Source organism: Elephas maximus, chromosome 9 (assembly GCF_024166365.1).
Source record: "Elephas maximus indicus isolate mEleMax1 chromosome 9, mEleMax1 primary haplotype, whole genome shotgun sequence".
Taxonomy (NCBI): Eukaryota; Metazoa; Chordata; class Mammalia; order Proboscidea; family Elephantidae; genus Elephas; species Elephas maximus.
Genome location: NC_064827.1, coordinates 46700082 through 46720509, shown reverse-complemented (window position 1 = coordinate 46720509; position 20428 = coordinate 46700082). Strand labels below are relative to the sequence as shown.

At 38.5% G+C, this 20428-nt stretch overlaps 1 protein-coding gene across 1 annotated transcript in view; it reads right to left on the bottom strand.

Moving 5' to 3' along the window:
* Positions 1-5691: 5691 nt before the first annotated feature.
* DCAF10 (DDB1 and CUL4 associated factor 10) overlaps positions 5692-20428 on the bottom strand; it is a 39478-nt gene continuing 24741 nt past the window's right edge. Inside the window, exons 4-7 of the mRNA XM_049895823.1 lie at positions 18176-18378; positions 16355-16465; positions 12987-13132; positions 5692-12073 (exon numbers count right to left, since the gene is read on the bottom strand). Of these exons, the coding sequence (XP_049751780.1) occupies positions 11705-12073; positions 12987-13132; positions 16355-16465; positions 18176-18378 (829 nt within the window). The 3' untranslated portion in view covers positions 5692-11704. The remainder of the gene's footprint in view (positions 12074-12986; positions 13133-16354; positions 16466-18175; positions 18379-20428) is intronic.

Sequence of the window (20428 nt, the reverse complement as noted above, 5' to 3'; positions counted from 1 at the left end):
ACACCTAGTGGCCACAGGATTTGAGCACGCCCTGCTAGTTAGACTGCCATGAAGTCATCGGACACTTCAGAAGTACTTGCTAGAGGGGAGCACAGAGCCTGTGGCCTAGTAATTCACTGCTCTTTAACCACTAATCACTGATACAGCACCCAGTCCCTCCCTAAGGTCCAGAATATCCCCCACAGATTGTGACAGGGCTTGTAGGTAAAACTAAGGCTGATCTCCTAACCTTCCTTAGACTGTCCCAGAGGTGAGGTCTACCACCCTGAGCGGCAAGGACCACGTTAAGGATCTTGATTTCCCTGCCAATACACTGCAATTTTCAAAAAATGCCAGGAAATCTTCCCTTTAATTACATACATTAAGTATGCAAGAAGTAACTACTTAGGTAATAACTGCTTAAACATAAATACAGTGTATTCAGAATAGGTCTGATACTTTAACTTTTAGAAAGTAATCCTTTGACAATAAAATTTGGATCCTTCATTTTGCCCCCAAACTAACCCTATAGTGAAGGGCTTTTACAAGTTAATGTCAATGCAGCAGTCTAGTGTACTAATGATTTTAACAGCTTTCAATGGAAACAGTTATTTTTTTAATTTTTAAAAGCTTAAAAAGTGTTTTGAGTTGTCTATGCCCTGGTAGAAGTTTCGGTTGGGAACGCAGTATGTTGGATATTTTGTTAGCGACAGCTGCAGCTATTATAGAGTGGATCACACCAGGAGAATTTTTTTTTTTTTTATTGTGCTTTAGATGAAGGTTTACAGGACAAACTAGCTTCTCATCAAACAGTACACATATTGTTTTGTGACACTGGTTATCAACATCATGACATGTCAATCAATACTCTCCCCTTCTCAACCTTGGGTTCCTTGTACCATCTTTCCTGTTACCTCCTGCCTTCTAGTCCTTGCCCCTGGGCTGGTGTGCCTCTTTAGTGTCCTTTTGTTTTATGGGCCTGTCTAATCTTTGGTTGAAGGGTGAACCCCATAGTGACTTCATTACTGAGCTAAAACGGTGTCCAGGGGCCATGCTCTCAGGGTTTCTCCAGTCTCTGTCAGGTCAGTAAGTCTGGTCCTTTTTTGTGAGTTAGAGTTTTGTTCTATATTTTTCTCCAACTCTGTCTGGGACCCTCTATTGTGATTCCTTTCGGAGCAGCTGGTGGTGGTAGCTGGGCACCATCTAGTTATACTGGACTCAATCTGGTGGAGGCCATAGTAGTTGTGGTTCATTAGTCCTTTGGACTAACCTTTCCCTTGTGTATCTAGTTTTCTTCATTCTCCCTTACTCCCAACTGGGTGAGACCAGTGGAGTATCTTAGATGGCCACTCACAAGCTTTTAAGACCCCAGATGCTACTCACCAAAGTAGAATGTAGAACATTTTCTTTATAAACTATGTTACGCCAGTTGAGCTAGGTGTTCCCTGAGACCATGGTCCCCACAGCCCCCAGCCCAGCAATTCAGTCCTTCGGGGAATTTGGATGTGTCTATGGAGTTCCCATGAGAATTTCTGTATCAGCTCTCCTCTTTTTGAGTAAGAACATACACCACACAGCACCAGGTCTGTTCCTGAGAAGGTTAAGATGAGCTTAGCTTAATTAACTGCTCAGTAACCTAAATATCATGTTAGATTAGGGAAACTTTAGCCCTCAGCTGAAGTACCAACCTGGTATTGTACTGAGCCTGGCACAGCCGATGGGACACATTGTTATCCATCCATAATACCAACCTCAGAAAGTTAAGATTTCTGTAAACTGACTTCTTTTTCTACATAGAGATCCATGGGATCTGTAAACCATTACAAATCTAAGCCCTAACTGCAATTATCAGTGGTTCTCAACTGGGTGAGAATTGGTTAGAATACAAATCTGAGGGCCCCCACCCCAGACAACCAAATCAGAAACTCTGGGGCCGGACCCAGCAATTTGTGTTTGAACAAACCGTCCAGGTAATTGATGCATGCCAGAGCTTGGGGACTTTTCTTGTCCTCTGCTGAAGGTAGCATCCTGGAGAAAAATAGGGTGGACAGTCCCAGTGCTTGGGGTGAAAAGAAGACTCAAGACTCCCCAGAGCAGGTGGGGTGCAGTGGGGTGAGGGAATCACCTGAAGCCTTTCCAAGGAATGAAGAGTTACACTCCACGACTGGAATGAAGTCAGAACTGGTAACATGGTATCACAGCAGGTGCTTGTAATGTCCAGGGAGAGAACAATGCAAAGGCTGGTTTTGCCGCAAGAGTACTGGGACATCTTGTTGAGTGTTCCCGGAGGGGTGGGAGAGGCAGGGATGGGAACGTGATTCTAAGACTGCCTAGGACATAAATACAGACATGCCGTCTGTATCTGCCCACTACACCCAGTGGGAAACATTTCCAGAGCTGATGCATAGTTTCCATATCCCTCTCACTAGGTAACCACTGATGACTTCTCTTAATAGAGCCACACTGACACGGACCAGACAGTCCCTACAATGACCCCAGTATTGTGGAAAGCGTATTTATGAGCATGGGCTTGTCAGCTGAAGCCCCACAGATCAAGAACTTTAAGAACATTCGTAAGTGCTAGCCTTAAGCAATTTTAATCCTGTTTATCTTTGCCCTTTGATCTGTGTGTCTTTTTTCAGATGCAGCAGCTAACTACACATAATGTTCCAAGAACGTACATACGTATGTGCCATGATTTGAATACCTGTTTCAGATTGATATTCTAAATAGTTACTACTTTTAAGAGCAGCATACATAGCTATAAACCAAAAATAGCTAACCCCTAGTAGAAAAGCCCGGGGGAGAAAGCACTACATGTTAGAGGACAATTCTGAAAACGTTACTGGCCATAAACACAGAAGCAGAGGCTTTTCAACTTTTTCACAATTAGAATTTTACCTAGAGTAAAGCTGAAATACATTTATAGTGTAAACACCGTAACAATCCACAATCACAATATTCTACTCAGTTTGCATGCAGTAAACATTTCTGACAGAACTATTAAAACAGGTTAGGCTAAGAAGTCAGACAGATCTGGGTATGAGTCTAACTGAAACTTACTAGTTATTTAACTTTAGGTAAATTAATCTTTAAGCCTCAATTAATCTGTAAAACAGGAAAAATAACAGTATGTACCTACCTCCTGAGAATGTTTTAAGGATTAAATCATGCCTGTGAAGCACTAAACCTAGTACCCAACACACGGCAGCAAGCAGAATAATGGCCCCCCAAAGCTGTGCATGTGCTAATCCCCAGAACCTATGAATCTGTTACGCTACGTGGCAAGGGAGGGGTTAAAGTTGTAAATGGAATGAGGCTGCTATTTAGCTGACTTGAAAATGGGGAGATTATCCTGGATTATGCAGTGGGCTCAGTGTAATCACAGGAGTCCTTATAAATGAAACAGGGAGGCAGGAGACTATCGAGTCAGAGAGAAAGATTGAAGACGGTATGCTGCTGGCTCGAACATGGAGGCAAGGAATGCAGGCAGCCTCTACAAGCTGGAAAAGCAAGAAAAGAGATTCTCCCTTTGAGCCCTAGAAGGGGCACAGGCCTGCTAACACATGGATTTTAGCTCAGTGAGACACATTTTGGACTTCTGACCTCAAAACTATAAATTTATGTTTTTAAAGCCACTGAAGTGGTGGTAATTTGTTACAGCAGCAATAGGAAACTAATAAAAACTGTCAATTCATGAGTGTCACCGCATGTCAAATAGTCATTTTCTTTTAAATTAAAAAAAAAAATCTATTTTTAAATAGCCCAAAATATATCAGCCGTAGAGATAACCGAAATAGTAACTAGTGCTACTAAACCAGTTCGTCTAAATGATTTCACAAGATAACCTGAATAGAAAAGGATTCACCCTATCTTTCTCTAAAATGACTTACAAAAAAATGAGTGCCCTGGAAACAAGTGTCCATCAACAGAGGAATGGTTCAACAATACGTGGTATATCCACATAATGGCGTATTATCCAGCTATAAAAAGGAAGGATGTTCTAATACATGCTACAGTATGGATGGACCTTGAAAGCGTGCCAAGTGAAATAAGCAGACACAAAAGGAAAAATGTACAGTTCCATTCATATGACATATATTGAATATGCACATTCATAGAATGTAGATTAGAGGTTACCATGGCCTAGGGGAGAGGAGATGAGGGAGTTACTGTTTATTGGGTACAGAATTTCTGTTTGGGATGATGAAAAAGTTTTGGAAATAGAGGGTAGTGATGGTTGCACAACATTGTGAATATAATTAATGCCACTGAATTGTATGCTTAAAAATGGTAAACATTATTTACATATATTTTACCATGATAAATATATATATATATACACACACACAGCCATCCCTTGGTATCCATGGGGGATTGGTTCCAGGACCCCTGCAGATATGAAAATCCATGGATGCTCAAGTCCCTTACATAAGATGGCATAGTATTTGCATATAAACTACACACATCCTCCTGTCCACTTTAAATCATTTCTAGATTACTTATAATACCTACTACAATGTAAACACTATGTAACTAGCTGTTATACCGTACTGTTTAGGGGATGATGACAAGACGTGAGGTGAACAGTGCTTAAACAAGCAGTGCTGGAGAGAGACTGAGGGTCTGTGAAACGGTGGGAAACTGGCACAGTACGTGCTGTTCAGCACATGGCAAATTCAAGTGTTGCTTTTTGGAACTTTTTTCCCAAATAGTTTCCATCCACAGTTGGTTAAATCTGTGGATGCGGAACCCGCAGATATGGAGGATGACTGTATACATATATGTGTTTCTACCAACTGTTCCGAAAAATGCATGAACAATCAAATTAATTTTCATATGTTTCCAGGTTACACCAGCAGTCTGATGGTTAAATAAATTCATAAGAAGAGCAACATGCAAAAAAAGACTGTCCCAAATATGTCTGTCACTTTTCTGGTGAATGAAAGTAGTATGGTAAAGTTAACCATCAATCATATTGTTAAATAAAACAAGAATATGTCACTCTAGGAAACACTGTGAAAAGTAACATATTTTAAGTTCATCTATATGACAACAATCACTGTATACAGCTTGCCAAGCAAAAATTTATCAACTATGCTTCCTATTGATATGATACAGTGTTCACTGAATAATTTATGAAGCTCATAAAACATGATCCATATGGAAATTGTAAATGGCTGGAACACTAAGCAGCATATGTGACTGGATCAGATCTTAGTATATGTGTTTTTAGTGTAAAACGCCAATTCTCTGTTTTAGTGGCCTTCACAAAATGAAATGTTTCAGTGGAAGCACAAGGTGGACCTTGTGCAGGAAGAAAATTTCAGTCTTTTTTTTTAATCTCCTTTAAAAATTTTTTTCTCTGTGTATGTTTTGTAATGCATATAAAAGAGCAGTACGATAGCATATGTATAATTTATATATAATAAAAATTTGGAGTGAACAGTCAAACTCTTTGTCTGAGAGGGATTGCACCATCTAAAGAGTTTATGGAGTGTCAGTAAAAAGAACCACCAAGCCACTGCCTCTGTCAGTCTTATGCTTGATTCTGGTCTAAAATGCACACCTAGAAGTTTAAACAAAAGCTTAAACTACGACTTAAACCAAGTTTGCGATCAACTTGTTAAACAGGTTAACCACACACAAAAAGTGTGTCAGATGTTTCAAAGTAGTATTTATTTCTTAAAAGCACATTATGAGGTAGACTTGTACCAAAATATTCAGTGCATATATTGATACAAAGGTTTATTAAATCCTTAAAATTTTATGTAGGTTTTTTTATGTACGTAGATAAAACAAATCCACCTACAATTCTACAATCATCCACTTGAAAGACTTGAAATAATTCTGTTGAAAAGGTAAAAAGCCAATTATATTCTTAGGAAGCTCTTCTAATTCTGATGTGAAGAACACTTGATCTGTCAAAAAGTTTGGGGGAGGGAGGTACTTTTAATTTTAGATTTTAAAAATTACTAAATCATTTACTTTGTGGCTAGTTTTCAATGGATGTGAGCTCCTTTACTAGCAGTAGGTAAAAGACACTGTAGCCCTCATTATTCTGTTTCCTTAATGTCAAGATGATTAAACCTACGCAGACCAGCTACATAATTTGTGGGCATAGGACAAAATGAAAATGCAGTTTTAAAAACTTATTAAAATTTTCAAGACAGCTACAGCAGAGTATGAAACCAAGAATGGGGCCTTTCTAAGCAAGATGCCCATGTGACTGCACAGGTTGCATGTCTGTGAAGCCAGCCCTGCATCTGCTTCAATTGCACGTATGAAATACCTCTGAAAACTGAGTCCCTCCGTACTGGATTAGGCATATAGCAGGGATTCAAATGTTGAGTGAAAAATTGTATCTCATTTTTCAGTTCTCCAAATCAACTAAAAATGCTTAACTACCTATGGTCACACACACACAAAAAAAATCCTACCCTGATGAACACAATCTGTTCATTATAATAATCATGATGGACTCTTCTAGTACTGAACGGTTTGCACATCACATTCTGGCTTCCTGGGAGCCTGAGGCCACGTATGGTAACGGTTCATTTGATTCGTTCAACAAATATTTATTGAACAACCACTCTGTGTCAGGTCCTGTAGCACACACTGGAGATACAAGAATAAATAAGACAGTCCTGCCCTCAAGGAGCTTACAGTCTAGCAAAAGAGCTTACAGCAAACACCTCAGAACCTAGTGACAGAACTTTCTGGGTGTCTAGTATATTATCTGGAATACTCCAAATTTCCTGAAAATGTGAATCTAAAATTTACCAGAAAGCACAGTTTGGAAATGGAAGATACAGTAAAATTTAAAAGAAAATTCAAACGTTTATATTTTAAAGTAAAAACCATGGAATCTGAATAAGGAAGAAACTTAGGAAAGTTGAAAATATTTTAAAGACTTTGGACCAGATTTAAATTTTTTAATTACAAAAATTATTTTATTATCTCTGGATGACATTTTATTTTATGGCGACACTTATACACATAAGGCTATGTATTTCATAAGATGTGTTCCTTAAGGCTTTTGATATAGCCAATATTTCTATAACTAATTCACAACTAAAAGCAGCATAAAGGTAAAAATCTGAGACTTCCTTTTGACAATAATTTCTATTATCATTTGAACGGGAGAAATTCTTAGAACACCATTTAGAATCATCTTTAGATAGAAATTTTGGCACAACAGTATTTTGCCATGAGACTAAACTGTCTTTGTAACAATGTGTAATATTTTAATGGCTATTGACAAAGTTTAGTGGTATCTACATACTTGTCTTAAGTCTATCTGGATTTTCTTTTTTTTTCTCTCCTGGATTCTTCCTATCTTTTTTTCAAAGCATGAAAGACCGCTGTGCAAATACAGAGCCTTTCTGTTGCTTTGCTGTACTTTGGTAAATTGCTATTTATTCCTTAACCTAGCAGCATCCTTAGTTTGTAGTATTTTACTTGGTGGCAACTGAAAAACCACCAGCTGAGGGCGCGTCTATTAGCCAGTAGGTTGCTGTGAACTTGGAACCAAAAGAGCTGTCTCAGACTGCCCCTGCAGCTTGTCCAGCTCTCACTGTGGACTCTGACAGCTTAGTCCTCCCAGGTCCCAGCTCTTTACAGATGAATACAGCACTTTAGAAAGAAGTGGCAGCCTGCTACAAGCAGGCATATGGTAGTATGGCAGGAGACAGAACAAACTACTTAGCAGATATTAGGGGAAAAAAAAAGAAAACCAGCAACCTGGGGCAAATGGTTATACATACCTCAGGGCTGAATCACTTTATAGTAATTGATACGATTAATAATAACACACATCTGTTATAGCCCTTTTCATTTTATGAAGTGTTTTACACACATTAGAGCTCACTGGGTATTTGTAGTACCACGTTATGAATATAGCTTTACCTTTTATCATGCAAAAGTGAACTGTAACTTAGCATGCTGTTTAAGAAGGCAGGGAAGTTAAGTATACTAACATATCTGAAAGACTTCCATCAAAAATAATTACAAGTTTTAAATTTTGGCACTTAGAGATATGCATTAGTTATCAAAAAATTCATATATATGGTTTCTTTCATGACCAGCGCAGGGTGTTGTTGAATAAATTTTCACAGCACCCAATAACTGCTGGTCAGTAAATGGGGATGATTGTCAGCAGTAAGTTATCGGACTACTCCTCATGTTAAACACAAGCTTAAAAGATACTTACAGATGCCAATACCACATATGATGCCTCATACGGGAAACACTAAGATTCTAAAGGGTTCTCAGAGTGTTTTCCCTATATTGCACTTTCTAGAGAACAAAGCTTTAGCAATGATACAATATGATCTTGGTTCTAGAGTGAAACATGCCCTGACATAGGAGTGGGAAGATGTGGTTTACCTTTCCTTGTTTTCTTAAAATTTTTGGTATAACCTCTTCTCAGGGATGTAACAAGGAGAAATGACAAAATATACATGTGCTTATGTGCTTTTGGGGTTCTGGGGAAAAAGACCACCACATTTTTAAGACTAAAATAGAGGTCTCTTCTGCTTTAGCCACTTCATTTTTACAATTGAAAATAAGGAACTACTGTATATTTGATCTTCCTAACTTATTCAACATAGCACTGCCATAAATACACTGTTCTGCAGAAAGCTTTTAAAAATAGAACAATTTGCAATAAAATTCTGTTATATTTACCCATTATCATGAATAAAAATGGCTGAATAAAATTTAGAGTAAAAAACACCAGACCTAAGTAAAATAGGACCTTGAAATGGTAAGATGTTATTTCCTTCAATAGTATAGTATTCGTGATGCCCTTTAATTTCTTGATTAATATCCCTTGATAACTTTTTGATCATGAACACTCAAGGAGGAAAAAGGTTAATGTTTTGCTGAGTTTGCTGGCAGTTAATTTTTACTTCTCATCTTTGTGACATTTATACAAGACTATTTATCCTCCATTTTTCTTCTATGCCTTACAGCTACTTATCCTGCTTGAGGTTTTTTAGTTAGGAGTGGACTGTATGTATGCATGCCTTGCAGTTTATGGTATTAATTCTCATGGAAATTGTCAATCTTGTAAACGTTCTTTTATACGGTGCAGAAGGTAAGCCAGCTTTGTAATAAAGAACTTACAGAGGACTGCTAACAAACAAAAGGCCAATTTACCATTCTTTTCAAACCAAAGGGCAAAATGATAGAGTACAAGCTTTGGACTCAAACAGACCTGGGTCAAATCCCACTGCTGCCACTTCTGTGACTAGGGTGAGGCACTTAACCTTTCTGACCCTTTATGCCCTCCAAAGTTAATTGAGGCTCATTCCACCTACCTACAATTGTAAAGTTTTGTGAAGGTTGGTAGTAAGGTATGTACAGTATTTGACACGTGATAGTTTACAGAATTATTGGGTGAGTTTAGAGTTGGGCAACATGTGGGTCCAGTATCTAATACGGAACTCTTTCCAAAGGGGATGAAATTTATAGAACCTTCTTTTAAATATCAATACAGTGACTATATTTAGTAGCTTGTTTTTAATGATAACATTGAGTGTTTTTTCCTCTAAAATTTTCTTTTAAATATGTGTTTTTAAAAAGTTTATTGCAAACTTATGTTTTCATTGTGCTTTGTGGTAATTTTTTTCTTGACTGAAAAATTTCCAATTTTTTTTAAACATCAGTGGTAAAATGATGTAATTTTAAAAATTGTCCTAGAGCCAATATTATTGGTCAAGTGAGATCTGACTTATACACATGTGTGTGAATGGCTGTTCACTCAATAGGCCCTACAAAGAAATGCCATTTTTATTCATGTATTGGGGTTCCTTAAAAATTTCTATAGGATTTACAATACTTTGCTTCTTATGGCTGAAATTCGCAGCACCTAGTCCTATGCTTCTCCTTTTTCAATCTACTAGCCAGTTTAAAAGTATTCACAATAATATAACTTAAAAAACCCAAAAAAACTTAAAGACAGAATAAACTGTTCCTAGGTCATTAACAGCCAGTAGAAACTGCCCTGAGCAAGGAATTAGGAGACCTGAAATGTAGTCCTGGCTCTGATACTAACTTTGCAGGGTGACCTTGGGCAAGACACTTAACTTCTCTCATTTGTCAAATAATGGGATTGATTCCATTTTAAGTTATTTTCTACCTCTAAAATTGCTGTCATGTACTTAAAAAAAAAAAAAATCAAAATACCTTCTGGGAGTTGTGTTAAGCACCAGATGGATACAGAAGTATATTTACTGCCTTAAGGTAGTGTTTTTTAAACTGCAATCCAGGGACTACCTGAAGAAAGATTAGTTGGGGCTCCTGTTAAAAATACAGATTTCTGTCATCTCCCTGGTTGAATCAGAATCTCCTATGGTGGGGGCCAGGTTTCTGCATTTTTCACAAGTTCCTCAATGACTATTGTGCACCCTAATGGTTGAGAATCACTTGGCTTAAGAGAGTGTGATTTAAGTGAGAAAGGCTAGAGCATGGCTGAAATTACTCCAGCCAATGGCAAATCCCTTCTAAACACAATGCCATTCAATGTGGAGGGGACTGAGGAAAGCCGGTTACATGAGCAGAGCAATTGGCCTCATGCTTGACCCCTGCTTGATGCTTTTTACTTGCTGTGTTCCACAGTGACACACAAAAAAAGGTCTTCATATCAGCGCAGTCTTGGCATCCACAGTCATTGTCTACCAGAGTTACGACATCAGCTTGAAAAGAGGACCGCAGTTCTCCCTTCACTAACATAGATGAGTTTGTGCCACCTGGCTCAGCGAAGAACAGTAAAACACCACCTCTTTGCTCTTGACTCCGCTTTGACCCCAACAGTATAACATGTCATTCTCTGTGATTTAAATAATCTGGCAGAGAAAATACAGAAAACCTGTCACATTGCTCTCATCACTCTGTGACCAGATATTGTACTAACCAATAAGAAAATCCTCTTCTGTACAACAGAAATGACCAATGTACACTCCTTCCTCTCCTTTCCTTTCTAATTCTGTTGATAAAAACAAAATACCAGGTAAGGACAGATAATAGAGATTTTAACCTCATACAAGTAAAGCAGGTTACAAAAAGATGCGGCAATCTGTTTTCTAGAACTTCACAACAAACAAAATCTCTTTTGCTGTGAAAAATTTGTATAATTTTAACAGGAAACTTAAAAGATACTTTGTTGCAAGACTAACAGTCATGAGAATAACACAATTAACTGTGCTCATTGTAGAGAAATATAGTAACTTTAAAAGGCCAAGTGTATTGATACATGAAGATGAAATTGTTTCAACGACCAATATGCCAACATCAAACTTCCAGGTTTTATTCACTGCTGGTGTCACAGGTTTCTCCTATCCCATCCCAAATTCCTGCCAAATGCCCACAAAATTCACATTAAAAAAAATAATAATAATAATAAAAAGAGGGAGAAAGAAAGGAGGAAACTTGACAAGAGCTACCATGCAAATTATCCAGAGGAACCAGAGTTCAGTGGCACAGGGTCAGCAGGAGCAGAGGAATGCTGAAAAAGATGATGCTGCATAGAGTCTGAAACTTGGACATGCCCGTATGATGCTGGACGCCCAAGTACTCAGGTCACAGGTGTGTTAATGGACCCATGAGAACCAGGATCTTGACCCAAACTTACAAGATCTTCTAAAAAGACAATACTTCACCTAAATTGAAGTAATTTATGAGTCAAACACCAGAAGAGTTCCTTATTTGATGTACGTTGTGCCTAAAACTTTGGCTGATACAAAGAAACCCGCCCACTAAGGCACCCTGAGGCGATCTGACAATGTGTAGGAGAGAACTTTGTTGTCAGTACCACGTCATTATGAGAGTACAAAGAACGAATCACTCGAAGGGGACTGGCTTCTTTGGGCAAACAGTCAACAAGTTCACTGCATTGTTTGTCAAATCCCAACAAGCGGATTCCGTAGCCATGTGGGGAAGAAATCATTCGCCCATCAGGGCTGAAGCAAAGTTCTTTGATATAACCCCTGCCTACATTGGCTTCTTCAATGTAATGAGTCAGTCGTAGTGAACAGCGAGGTGAGACAGGTCGCACGGAAGTGCCTTCTTGGAATTCATAGACACAAGTCCACTAGGGGAAAAGAAGGGTAACAAAAAGTTATAGAGCCCCAGAGAGTATTACAGGTATTCCTTACTTTTAAAAGGCTCAACCGAATGCCAAAGTTACAGAATTGTTGCAAGAAATCATCCAGATGAATGCTACCCGCCTCCCTACCAACAGAGTTTATAGGCCTCATACCTTCTTGTTTTTATAAGCTGAGGCTATTCTGTGTTATGATGCTTCAAAACCTTTTGTTCCCTGAGGCTGTCTATGACTTCTTCAGTAATGTAATACATTCACTTTTCTGAGGGCAACAACAATCTCGATATTTTTAAAACATTCCTAGAGACCATCTAAGCTGTAGAGTACCTCTCCCCCTACATACTTCAAAGGCTCTTATTGCCTTCTTTCATTTGTGGCCTCTAGAGCTAGTGAGATCCTCAGAAGACTTTCCAGACTGATAAGAATCGTCCAGTCCTTTAAAACCTTTTCCCCTCATCATAAGTTTAGTTCCTTCCTTCCCCAGAGCTTTCTCTGGTTTTTAAAAAGAGAAAACTTTAATATTCAATTTGCTTAGCAAAATCTGATATTTAGCCCGCTTAACTGAAACATCTCAGCCCTATGTTTACTGTATAAGGGTTTTTTAGGGTGAGATGAAGGAGGCAAGAATTAAGAAGGCGGGCACAATTGGAGCTGATGAAGCCTTTAAAGCAGCTCCCAGCTTGCCCCACCCAGGCAGGAGGGAAGGAAAAATAGTTTGCTGGGGACAGAGGACAGAGATATATGATACAAGTGGACAGAGACAGGCAAGTCAAGAAGCACCATCTCTGACTGTGTTCTTGAGGGCAGGGACTATGTCCAGTGATCACTTTAAGGTCTGCACACATGGCAATGGCAATTTGTCCAATCAGCTTTGGTGAAGGTGGAGCTCTGCTGCCCATACCTCCTGATCATCAGTGTTGCTTGAGCACCGAAGAAGCGTGGCCCAGCCTTTTGGGTGCAGCTGTAAGGACGTGATACAGTTTCCACGATCTCGCTCACCAGGAACTTCAGGGGTTAAGACTTCAAGACTATTTCGTGGTGAAACTCCTGAGATAAAAGAAAACGAGGATGTGGGATTTATACTATCCAAGGACTAAGGCAGTTCATCAAAGCTTTGATTTCTGGCAGCCACCATCCATGCCTTTGTTCCTTAGTCTGCCCCTTATGCTACCACGTGTAAAAGAATATGATGCCCCCCTCAATGTTCTGGTGTGAGTGTGTCCTGGAGTAAAAGCATGAGGAAAGTATGCCAGAAACTAAAGAGTCCAAGTTCCTGCAGCAGAAATCACCAGTGACCTAGGGCTAAAGTATGAAAGCTGGAGAGGTCCTTTTGATTTGGGTCTATCTACATCTCAGAAACCTCTTTTTTCTCCAATTTAGACACAAAGTTAAATGACATGAAAGGAATCTAGGAAAGTAAAAGATATAATTCTCATCCCAGCGGCCCTGAGAAAGAAATACTTGGAAGCCATGAAACTACCTTTAAATAAATAAAAGGCTATTATGTACGCAAAGGGCATGACTTATTATGGCCCCTGAAGAAAGGACTATAAATAATGAATAGGCCTGTAACATTGGAGGTGGAGGTGGAGGAGGACACCTCACATAGAGGTATGTCAAAATAAGGGGTGGGAGACAATGCCAACCACACAGGCTCCTGGCAACTCTGCTATGCCCCACAATTTCCTTCTGCCTAGCTCCCAATGAAAATGATTGCTGTAATAAGCCACCGTTAATAACAGGAGTATGTCATATGGCTCAGGTGAGTGGAGAACCACTTTCATATACACTGTAAGGAAGCAGCTTAGAAATTCAGTACCAAGAGAAATATTTCAATGCTTCTCTGCCTGTGCAAGGAGTTACTCTGAAAAGTAATGAGCTCCGTCTCTCAGACCTTTTGTGAACTGTTTCTCACAGGGCTTCAAACCAGTTTGCTCCAGTTCGAACAGCCTGCAGAGAATTTGCATTCCTAACAAGCTCCCAGGCAATATTAATGCTGCTGGTTAAGGGACCAATTCTGCGAACTAGTAGTAGAGCAGTGGTTCTCAAGATTTATTATACATAAGAATCACCTGAGGATCTTGTTAAATACTACATTCTCATTCAGTATATCTGGGGTGGAAATGCAAATTCTCAGCAGGGATTCGAACTGCAATGAACTGGTTCAAAGCCCTGGTTTCTGGTGGCAGATGTATTACCTTCTTTTTAAAGATTCCCTTTAGATTAGGAAACCCTGGTGGTGTAGTGGTTAAGTGCTACGGCTATGAGTTGGAATTGACTCCACGGCACTGGGTTTTTTTTTTTTAGATAACTGAAACATTGACAGAAATCTGTGAAGCTCCAAATTATGTTGTTACAACTCAATGTAAACCTACGTAACAATTTCATATGTAGTTGAACTTTAACAATTTTAGAGAAAAAACAAACTCTATTTCAAGAATTAGTTTTGAAAACACATAGCAAAAGCTGAAAAGAAACCCATTCTAAGTAGCTAAGCAATGGTTTTCTATCTGTGCTCCTTGCAGATTCCTCGAGGAGCAGACAAAAGGGGGGAACCTAGCTGGGACAAAGGTGGAGATGGGGTGGGAAAGAATAGAGGGGTCAAAGGCCTCCCTAATTGCCCTTGAGCCAGAGCAGCTCCCCTCTTATTTGTGTTAAGTCCCTAGGAATCCACAGCAGATTTCATTTCACAAATAGCACTCTAATTCTGAAATGAGTTTAGCATTCCAAAGGATGGTGCTAACATACTGTGACGCCTGAAGACCCAGGATTTCCAACATCCAGAGCAATTTCACCTATAAGCCCACTTCCCAACCTTCTTCCTCTTTTTCCACCCTCTGATTGTCTTCCTCTCTCTCTTCAGGCTCTCACACATCATCTCTTCCCCCATTCCCAACTCTTTATGGCATGAAACCGCCATAGGTTTGTGTTTACCATTGGTCAATAACAAGCAAGCATGTTAACTATTCTCTTCTCAAACGGTTTCTTTTTCTTGTGGAAGGCTTAATCAGTCAGTAAAGGGCTCTCTCAGTGATTATTAGGAGCCCTTGCTTGTCCCCACGGCCAAAGCAGAAGGGGAAGAGCCTGCGAAAGAAGTTTCTGCTACAAATCAAAGGAGAAATGTTACACCTCTAGGCATAAATCTCGATATTTAAAGGAGAAACCTTTTAACCTTGAAGTGAAACATCACAATCTTCAATACCTAGAGGAAACTGGATAGGTTCTAGGTTAAGAAGGGCTCTCGAACTATTCTACTAGAGTAAGGAACCGTACAAAACAACTACACATTTACTGAGCACCTACCAGGTGAGGCCACCCAGAGAAAAAACAAGTCAGAAGTCTTTAAGAAATATAGTCCCTGTTTAAAGGTCAGACAGGAAACTTAGGGGACAGTGAGTTTGTTAATGGCGGAAGAACAACTCAGAAAAGGAGGGTGAGAATGGTTGCACAACTCGAAGAATGTAATCAATGTCACTGAATTCTACACGTAGGAATTGCTGAACTGGTGTGTGTTCCGCTGTGTATATTCTCAACAACAAAAATAAATTATTTAAAAAAAGAATGGCCCCCGCCCTAACTACTGAGGTAGGAAACATGCCTGTCTCCAAACCATGATTCAAAATGACAAAAACACATACTGGCTATCGATATTCAGTTCACAAAGAGGAGGATAAACAACAAATGCTCTAAGAGCTTAGGTGTGCATTAGTATGGAGAGGGAGGATGGGTGGAGTTTGCACAAATAGCGGGTAGGAGGGCTGGGCTGGGCAGCTAGTTCTGCCAGAATGGCAGGGAAAAAACTGGCAAAAGCAGAGTGGGGCCAGATTGTAGCTCACTTCATCCCATAACCCTTCTGAGGCTGTCAGGAATTACACAGGTAAAGAAATGGCAGAGCATAAAGCCTAAAGGGCTGGGACCAGTCAACTTTCACAAGCATCTGATAAACTCATCCCCTTATTATTTATGCCGCACTTTCACATGCACAATCTCATTGAATTTTCACAACAACCCTGATCAGAATCTACATTTCCCGACTACTTCCTCTCCAAACTAAGTCCAGGTAATAAAATTAAAGCTCAAATTCCGACAAAGATTTAAGCCCAAGATATTCGACCCTGGAGACTTTGGTTAGCTTCATTAAAAATGCTGACTGAGGGGCAAGGAATAACTTCATTGGTATTGACTTTTATTGGTACAGATTAAAAGCCAACCAAAGAAAGCTGTTAGAATCTGTTGTTGCAAGATTATAAAATCCAACGTTTAACCTACCTTCTCTTTGAGAGGCTCGAGACAAGTGTTTCTCAGAAGGTGAATTAGAATCACTGTGATGACAAGGTGAGCCAGAAACTCTAGGACCAGATGAACTTGAAGTTGTCAAATCTTGAAAATACAACAAGTTCTGAAATAAGCCTAGCATAACTCACATAGTGTCTACTTAAACCATACTTTTAATTATCTACTTAAACCATACTTTCAAAATCCACCTGAATCATGGTTAAGTACGTGCCCACATAAAACTGGCCTATAATTAAGAGACAAGACAGTTCTTTGAGATGTTCTAAGGCCAACTCCTTTTCTAAAAAATTTTTTTTATAATTTTTCTTGTGCTTTAAGTGAAAGTTTACAAATCAAGTCAGTCTCTCACATAAAAACCCATCTACACCTTAAAATCTTTTATAAATCAAAGATTTACTTATGTGAAAGAAAAATGAAAAACAAAAATATAGGAGCATCTTTGTTGCCCCATCATTTCTGTAGTGAAATGGAACAAGGAAATTCAATGAAAATGAAAAGTGAGCTGTTTAGCCTGTTGTTTAAGTTAGAACAGAGTCCAAACAAAAGGCCCATTACTGGGAAAATGATAGATCTTTCCTAAAACATATTAAAAACTTTTATTATCATTCTTGAAATTATGTAAATAATATCTTTGAAATTCGTGGAAAAATAAAGTGATTATCAGACAGCTGAGTCTGATATAATACTCCAAATAGGAATCTCCATTTCATCACACTTTTCTAATGGCCCCACACGTCTGTGGAGAATTATCGATTACCCTTAGAAGATGGAAAAGTATTGTTTTTGAATCAAAAAGGGCCAAACACACCTTTTGAATCACTATTTCTCACTAAGCTAAAGTTTATTATCAGTGTTTAAAAAAAAAAAAAGGCAATGCTGAATCTAAAAGAATTATACTTGCATATTTATGAAACCACTTGCTTGCAATAAGTTGGTAAAACATAAGCTTCTACTTTAAACAGTAATATTGGGCAACTGCAATGCACTTATGCCCACATATTCCCAAAGGAGTTTTCAGGAATGGCCCTCTGCACACAGGAGAAAGACTGCTATCCAACCATTTAAGGATGCCTTTTAATAAAATTTATGAACATTCTGTGTTCCAAATGTTTAAATCTTCTTTTCTGGGTTTTTGTTCATCATCACAATATTATAAATGACGAGAATGTTCCCAGACCAGCCCTCTTTATCTCAAAGGTAGATGAAATATAGTCTTTATCACATAATATAGATCAAATACAGTATTTAGTTCTTCTGAGCTCCAAGTGCACTTAAGTCTGGTAGAAGCAGCAACAGGAGGAGAGGGCATTAGCAGGAGGATAATTAGGGGGTCATGTAATAATATGGTTATCAACTACCTGTGTCTGGACATTTGGAAGTCGCAGATACAATACAGACTTAAAGCTAAATCTTTCTATATTAACCACAACTTAGAAGCCCTGCTGGATTCCAAAAGGGCTTAAGAAGATTGATACTACCTTGGGCCATCACTAATTTTTGGGATAGTGATGATTTCAGAAGTAATGACAAAGATTCTCTGGTTAGCAGACAGCTACAAGAAAATACTTTTAGAGTTAGTAGTTCTTCCCAGACCATTTGTGACACGCAGGTACAAATCAGTGTTATACAAATCATTGTACTTCTTTGGAAAGGAGCTATCACTGAGTTTTCCAGAGGAGGTCTTTTAATTTCCTTCCCTTCTTCCTTCTTCCATTCTCAGAATGGACATATACACCATCCCTATGTCTGCGATTCTTTAGAAAACTCTTTTTTAATCAAGAAAGGAAAGCTTACCTGAACTTGATGTAGTTCTTCTTGCTCTCAAAATGGGATAGCTGCCTACTTCTAAAGACTTCGTTAAGTCAAGATCATGCAAAATCAAGAGATATCCAGAAGAAGTTGAGATCAACATCTTGGAACAATCTGGTGTTAATCTCATTCGCATGAGAAAACGTGTGTGAAAGAATTTTTTATGTGGACACCCATCTTCTGTACACCTACAGAAGAAATCAAACCAATAAAAGCTAGAATTATAAATATAATGGTTCAGTGATAGTCATATATTTTATTTACCCCTTAAAATAAAATTTACAATGTATATTTATACACATTTTTTTTGCTCACCATTCCTTTTGTCATCTCTAATCTTCCTTTTTGGGCCATTCTCTTTCTTCCTGAAGTATATCCCTCAGAATTTCCTCAAGACTTCGTTGAGGTAATCTTTTTTATTGTTCTGAAAATGTCTTTATTATGAATACTGGTTTAGCTGAGTATATAACTTTAAGTTGACACATTTCTTTCCTCATATTGAGGATAATATTCCACTAAGCTCTGGCTTGCCATTGTTGCTATTTAAGTCTTTTATCCGGCTAAAATTACTTGGGATAATTTGAATCTATTCATCTGGAGGTTTTAAGATCTTCCTTGTCTTTGGAGTGGGGCAGTTTCACTCTGATGTAACTTAAGATTTGTTTATTTTTATTGGGATTCACTTTCTAAATTTTAAGATTCATGTTATTCATATATTCTGGAAAATTCTCAGCCATTATTCCATTATTATCTCTTATCTATTTTCTGTATTCTCTCTTTTTGGAGCTCCAAATAGATGTTTGAGACATTCATAACTGCTTTTTAAATTTCCTGTCTCCCCTTCTCTATATGTTGTATGATGGATAATTTTTCAATATTTATCTCCCAATCTTTTTTTTTTTTTTTCCAGTTATGTCTAACCTGCTATTTGACCTGTCCTATGCTTTTAAATTTTCAATAGTTGTATTTTCTTTTACCTAAGTTCTATCTGGAAACGCTGGTGGTGTAATGGTTACGTGCTATGGCTGCTAACCAAAAGGTTGGCAGTTCAAATCCACCAGGCACTCCTTGGAAACTCTATGGGGCAGTTCTACTCTGTCTTATAGGGTCACTATGAGTCGGAATCGACTTGATGGCAACGGGTTTTGGGAAGTTCTATTTGGTCCTTACCAAAATCTGCAATAGATTTTATTCCTCGCCTATGTTCTTTATTCTCCCTTTCATCTTGTTTTTTGAAATTTTTTTTTTTTAAAAAAGTGAACCATATCACACCTGGAGAATAGTACATAAATAAAACACATGAAGAGTTTAACACTTTCGTGAACCAATTATTTTCTGCTGTGAATTTTTTGTTGATACTATGTGTTTTCATTAATGGAAGCATGCTGAATGACTGTGTCTGAATTTTCGGTAGGTAGTATTGATTTTTTTTTTTTAGTATTGATATTCTTTTCTTGCCCCCTCGCACAAGCCTACCCTAAGTGTTTAGTGGACATAAGAAGTACCACTAATTATAACCCAGAGCCCCCACCGGGTTCTATTGGTACATATGTGCAATTAAAATTTTTCAAAATTTCTATTTTTCCTACCAAAATACAATGTCCTATCATACAATACCCTGTAAAAACAGTAATTTGCACCAAATGCCCATTCCTTCCGTTTCAGTCATGAAAGCTCCTGCCTTGTGGCAGCACATACTGTCAGCAGTACAGCAGCTTCCCAATAAACCTTCAGAGGCAGAAAAAGTACTTTGTCCCTAGAGGTACCCGTGAGCACAAAAGGGTTAAAAGAAAAATAAACACTTGTGACTCGTCATGCCTGTTAAGAGGTAGAACAATAACAGTATTTTAGAAATCCGCTCTACTTCTATTCTCTATTTCATTCTACTCTTGTTTCAAGCAATGTCTTCTACTTCTGAACGTATTAATGTCCTGTTTGTATGGGTCTCTATATTAGAAACTTTTCTCAAATGTCTGTTTATTTTTGGCTGTCTGCCTATGAATAAGAGTGAGGAACTAAGAAGCTGACTGAGAACTCTGAGTGCGTGGGTAGGGCTCCAGGTTCACTAGTATAATAGGTTTTCTAGATGGGCCATTTTTTAGGGGCTCCCAACGGCAATATCCTTGGATCACAACTGGATGAAGGCTGAGGATCTCTGCATTCAGTATTGAGAATGTATATAGTCACTTCATCTCCCAGATTTTGCTAAGATACCAAAGCCTCCAAATGTACCTGGCA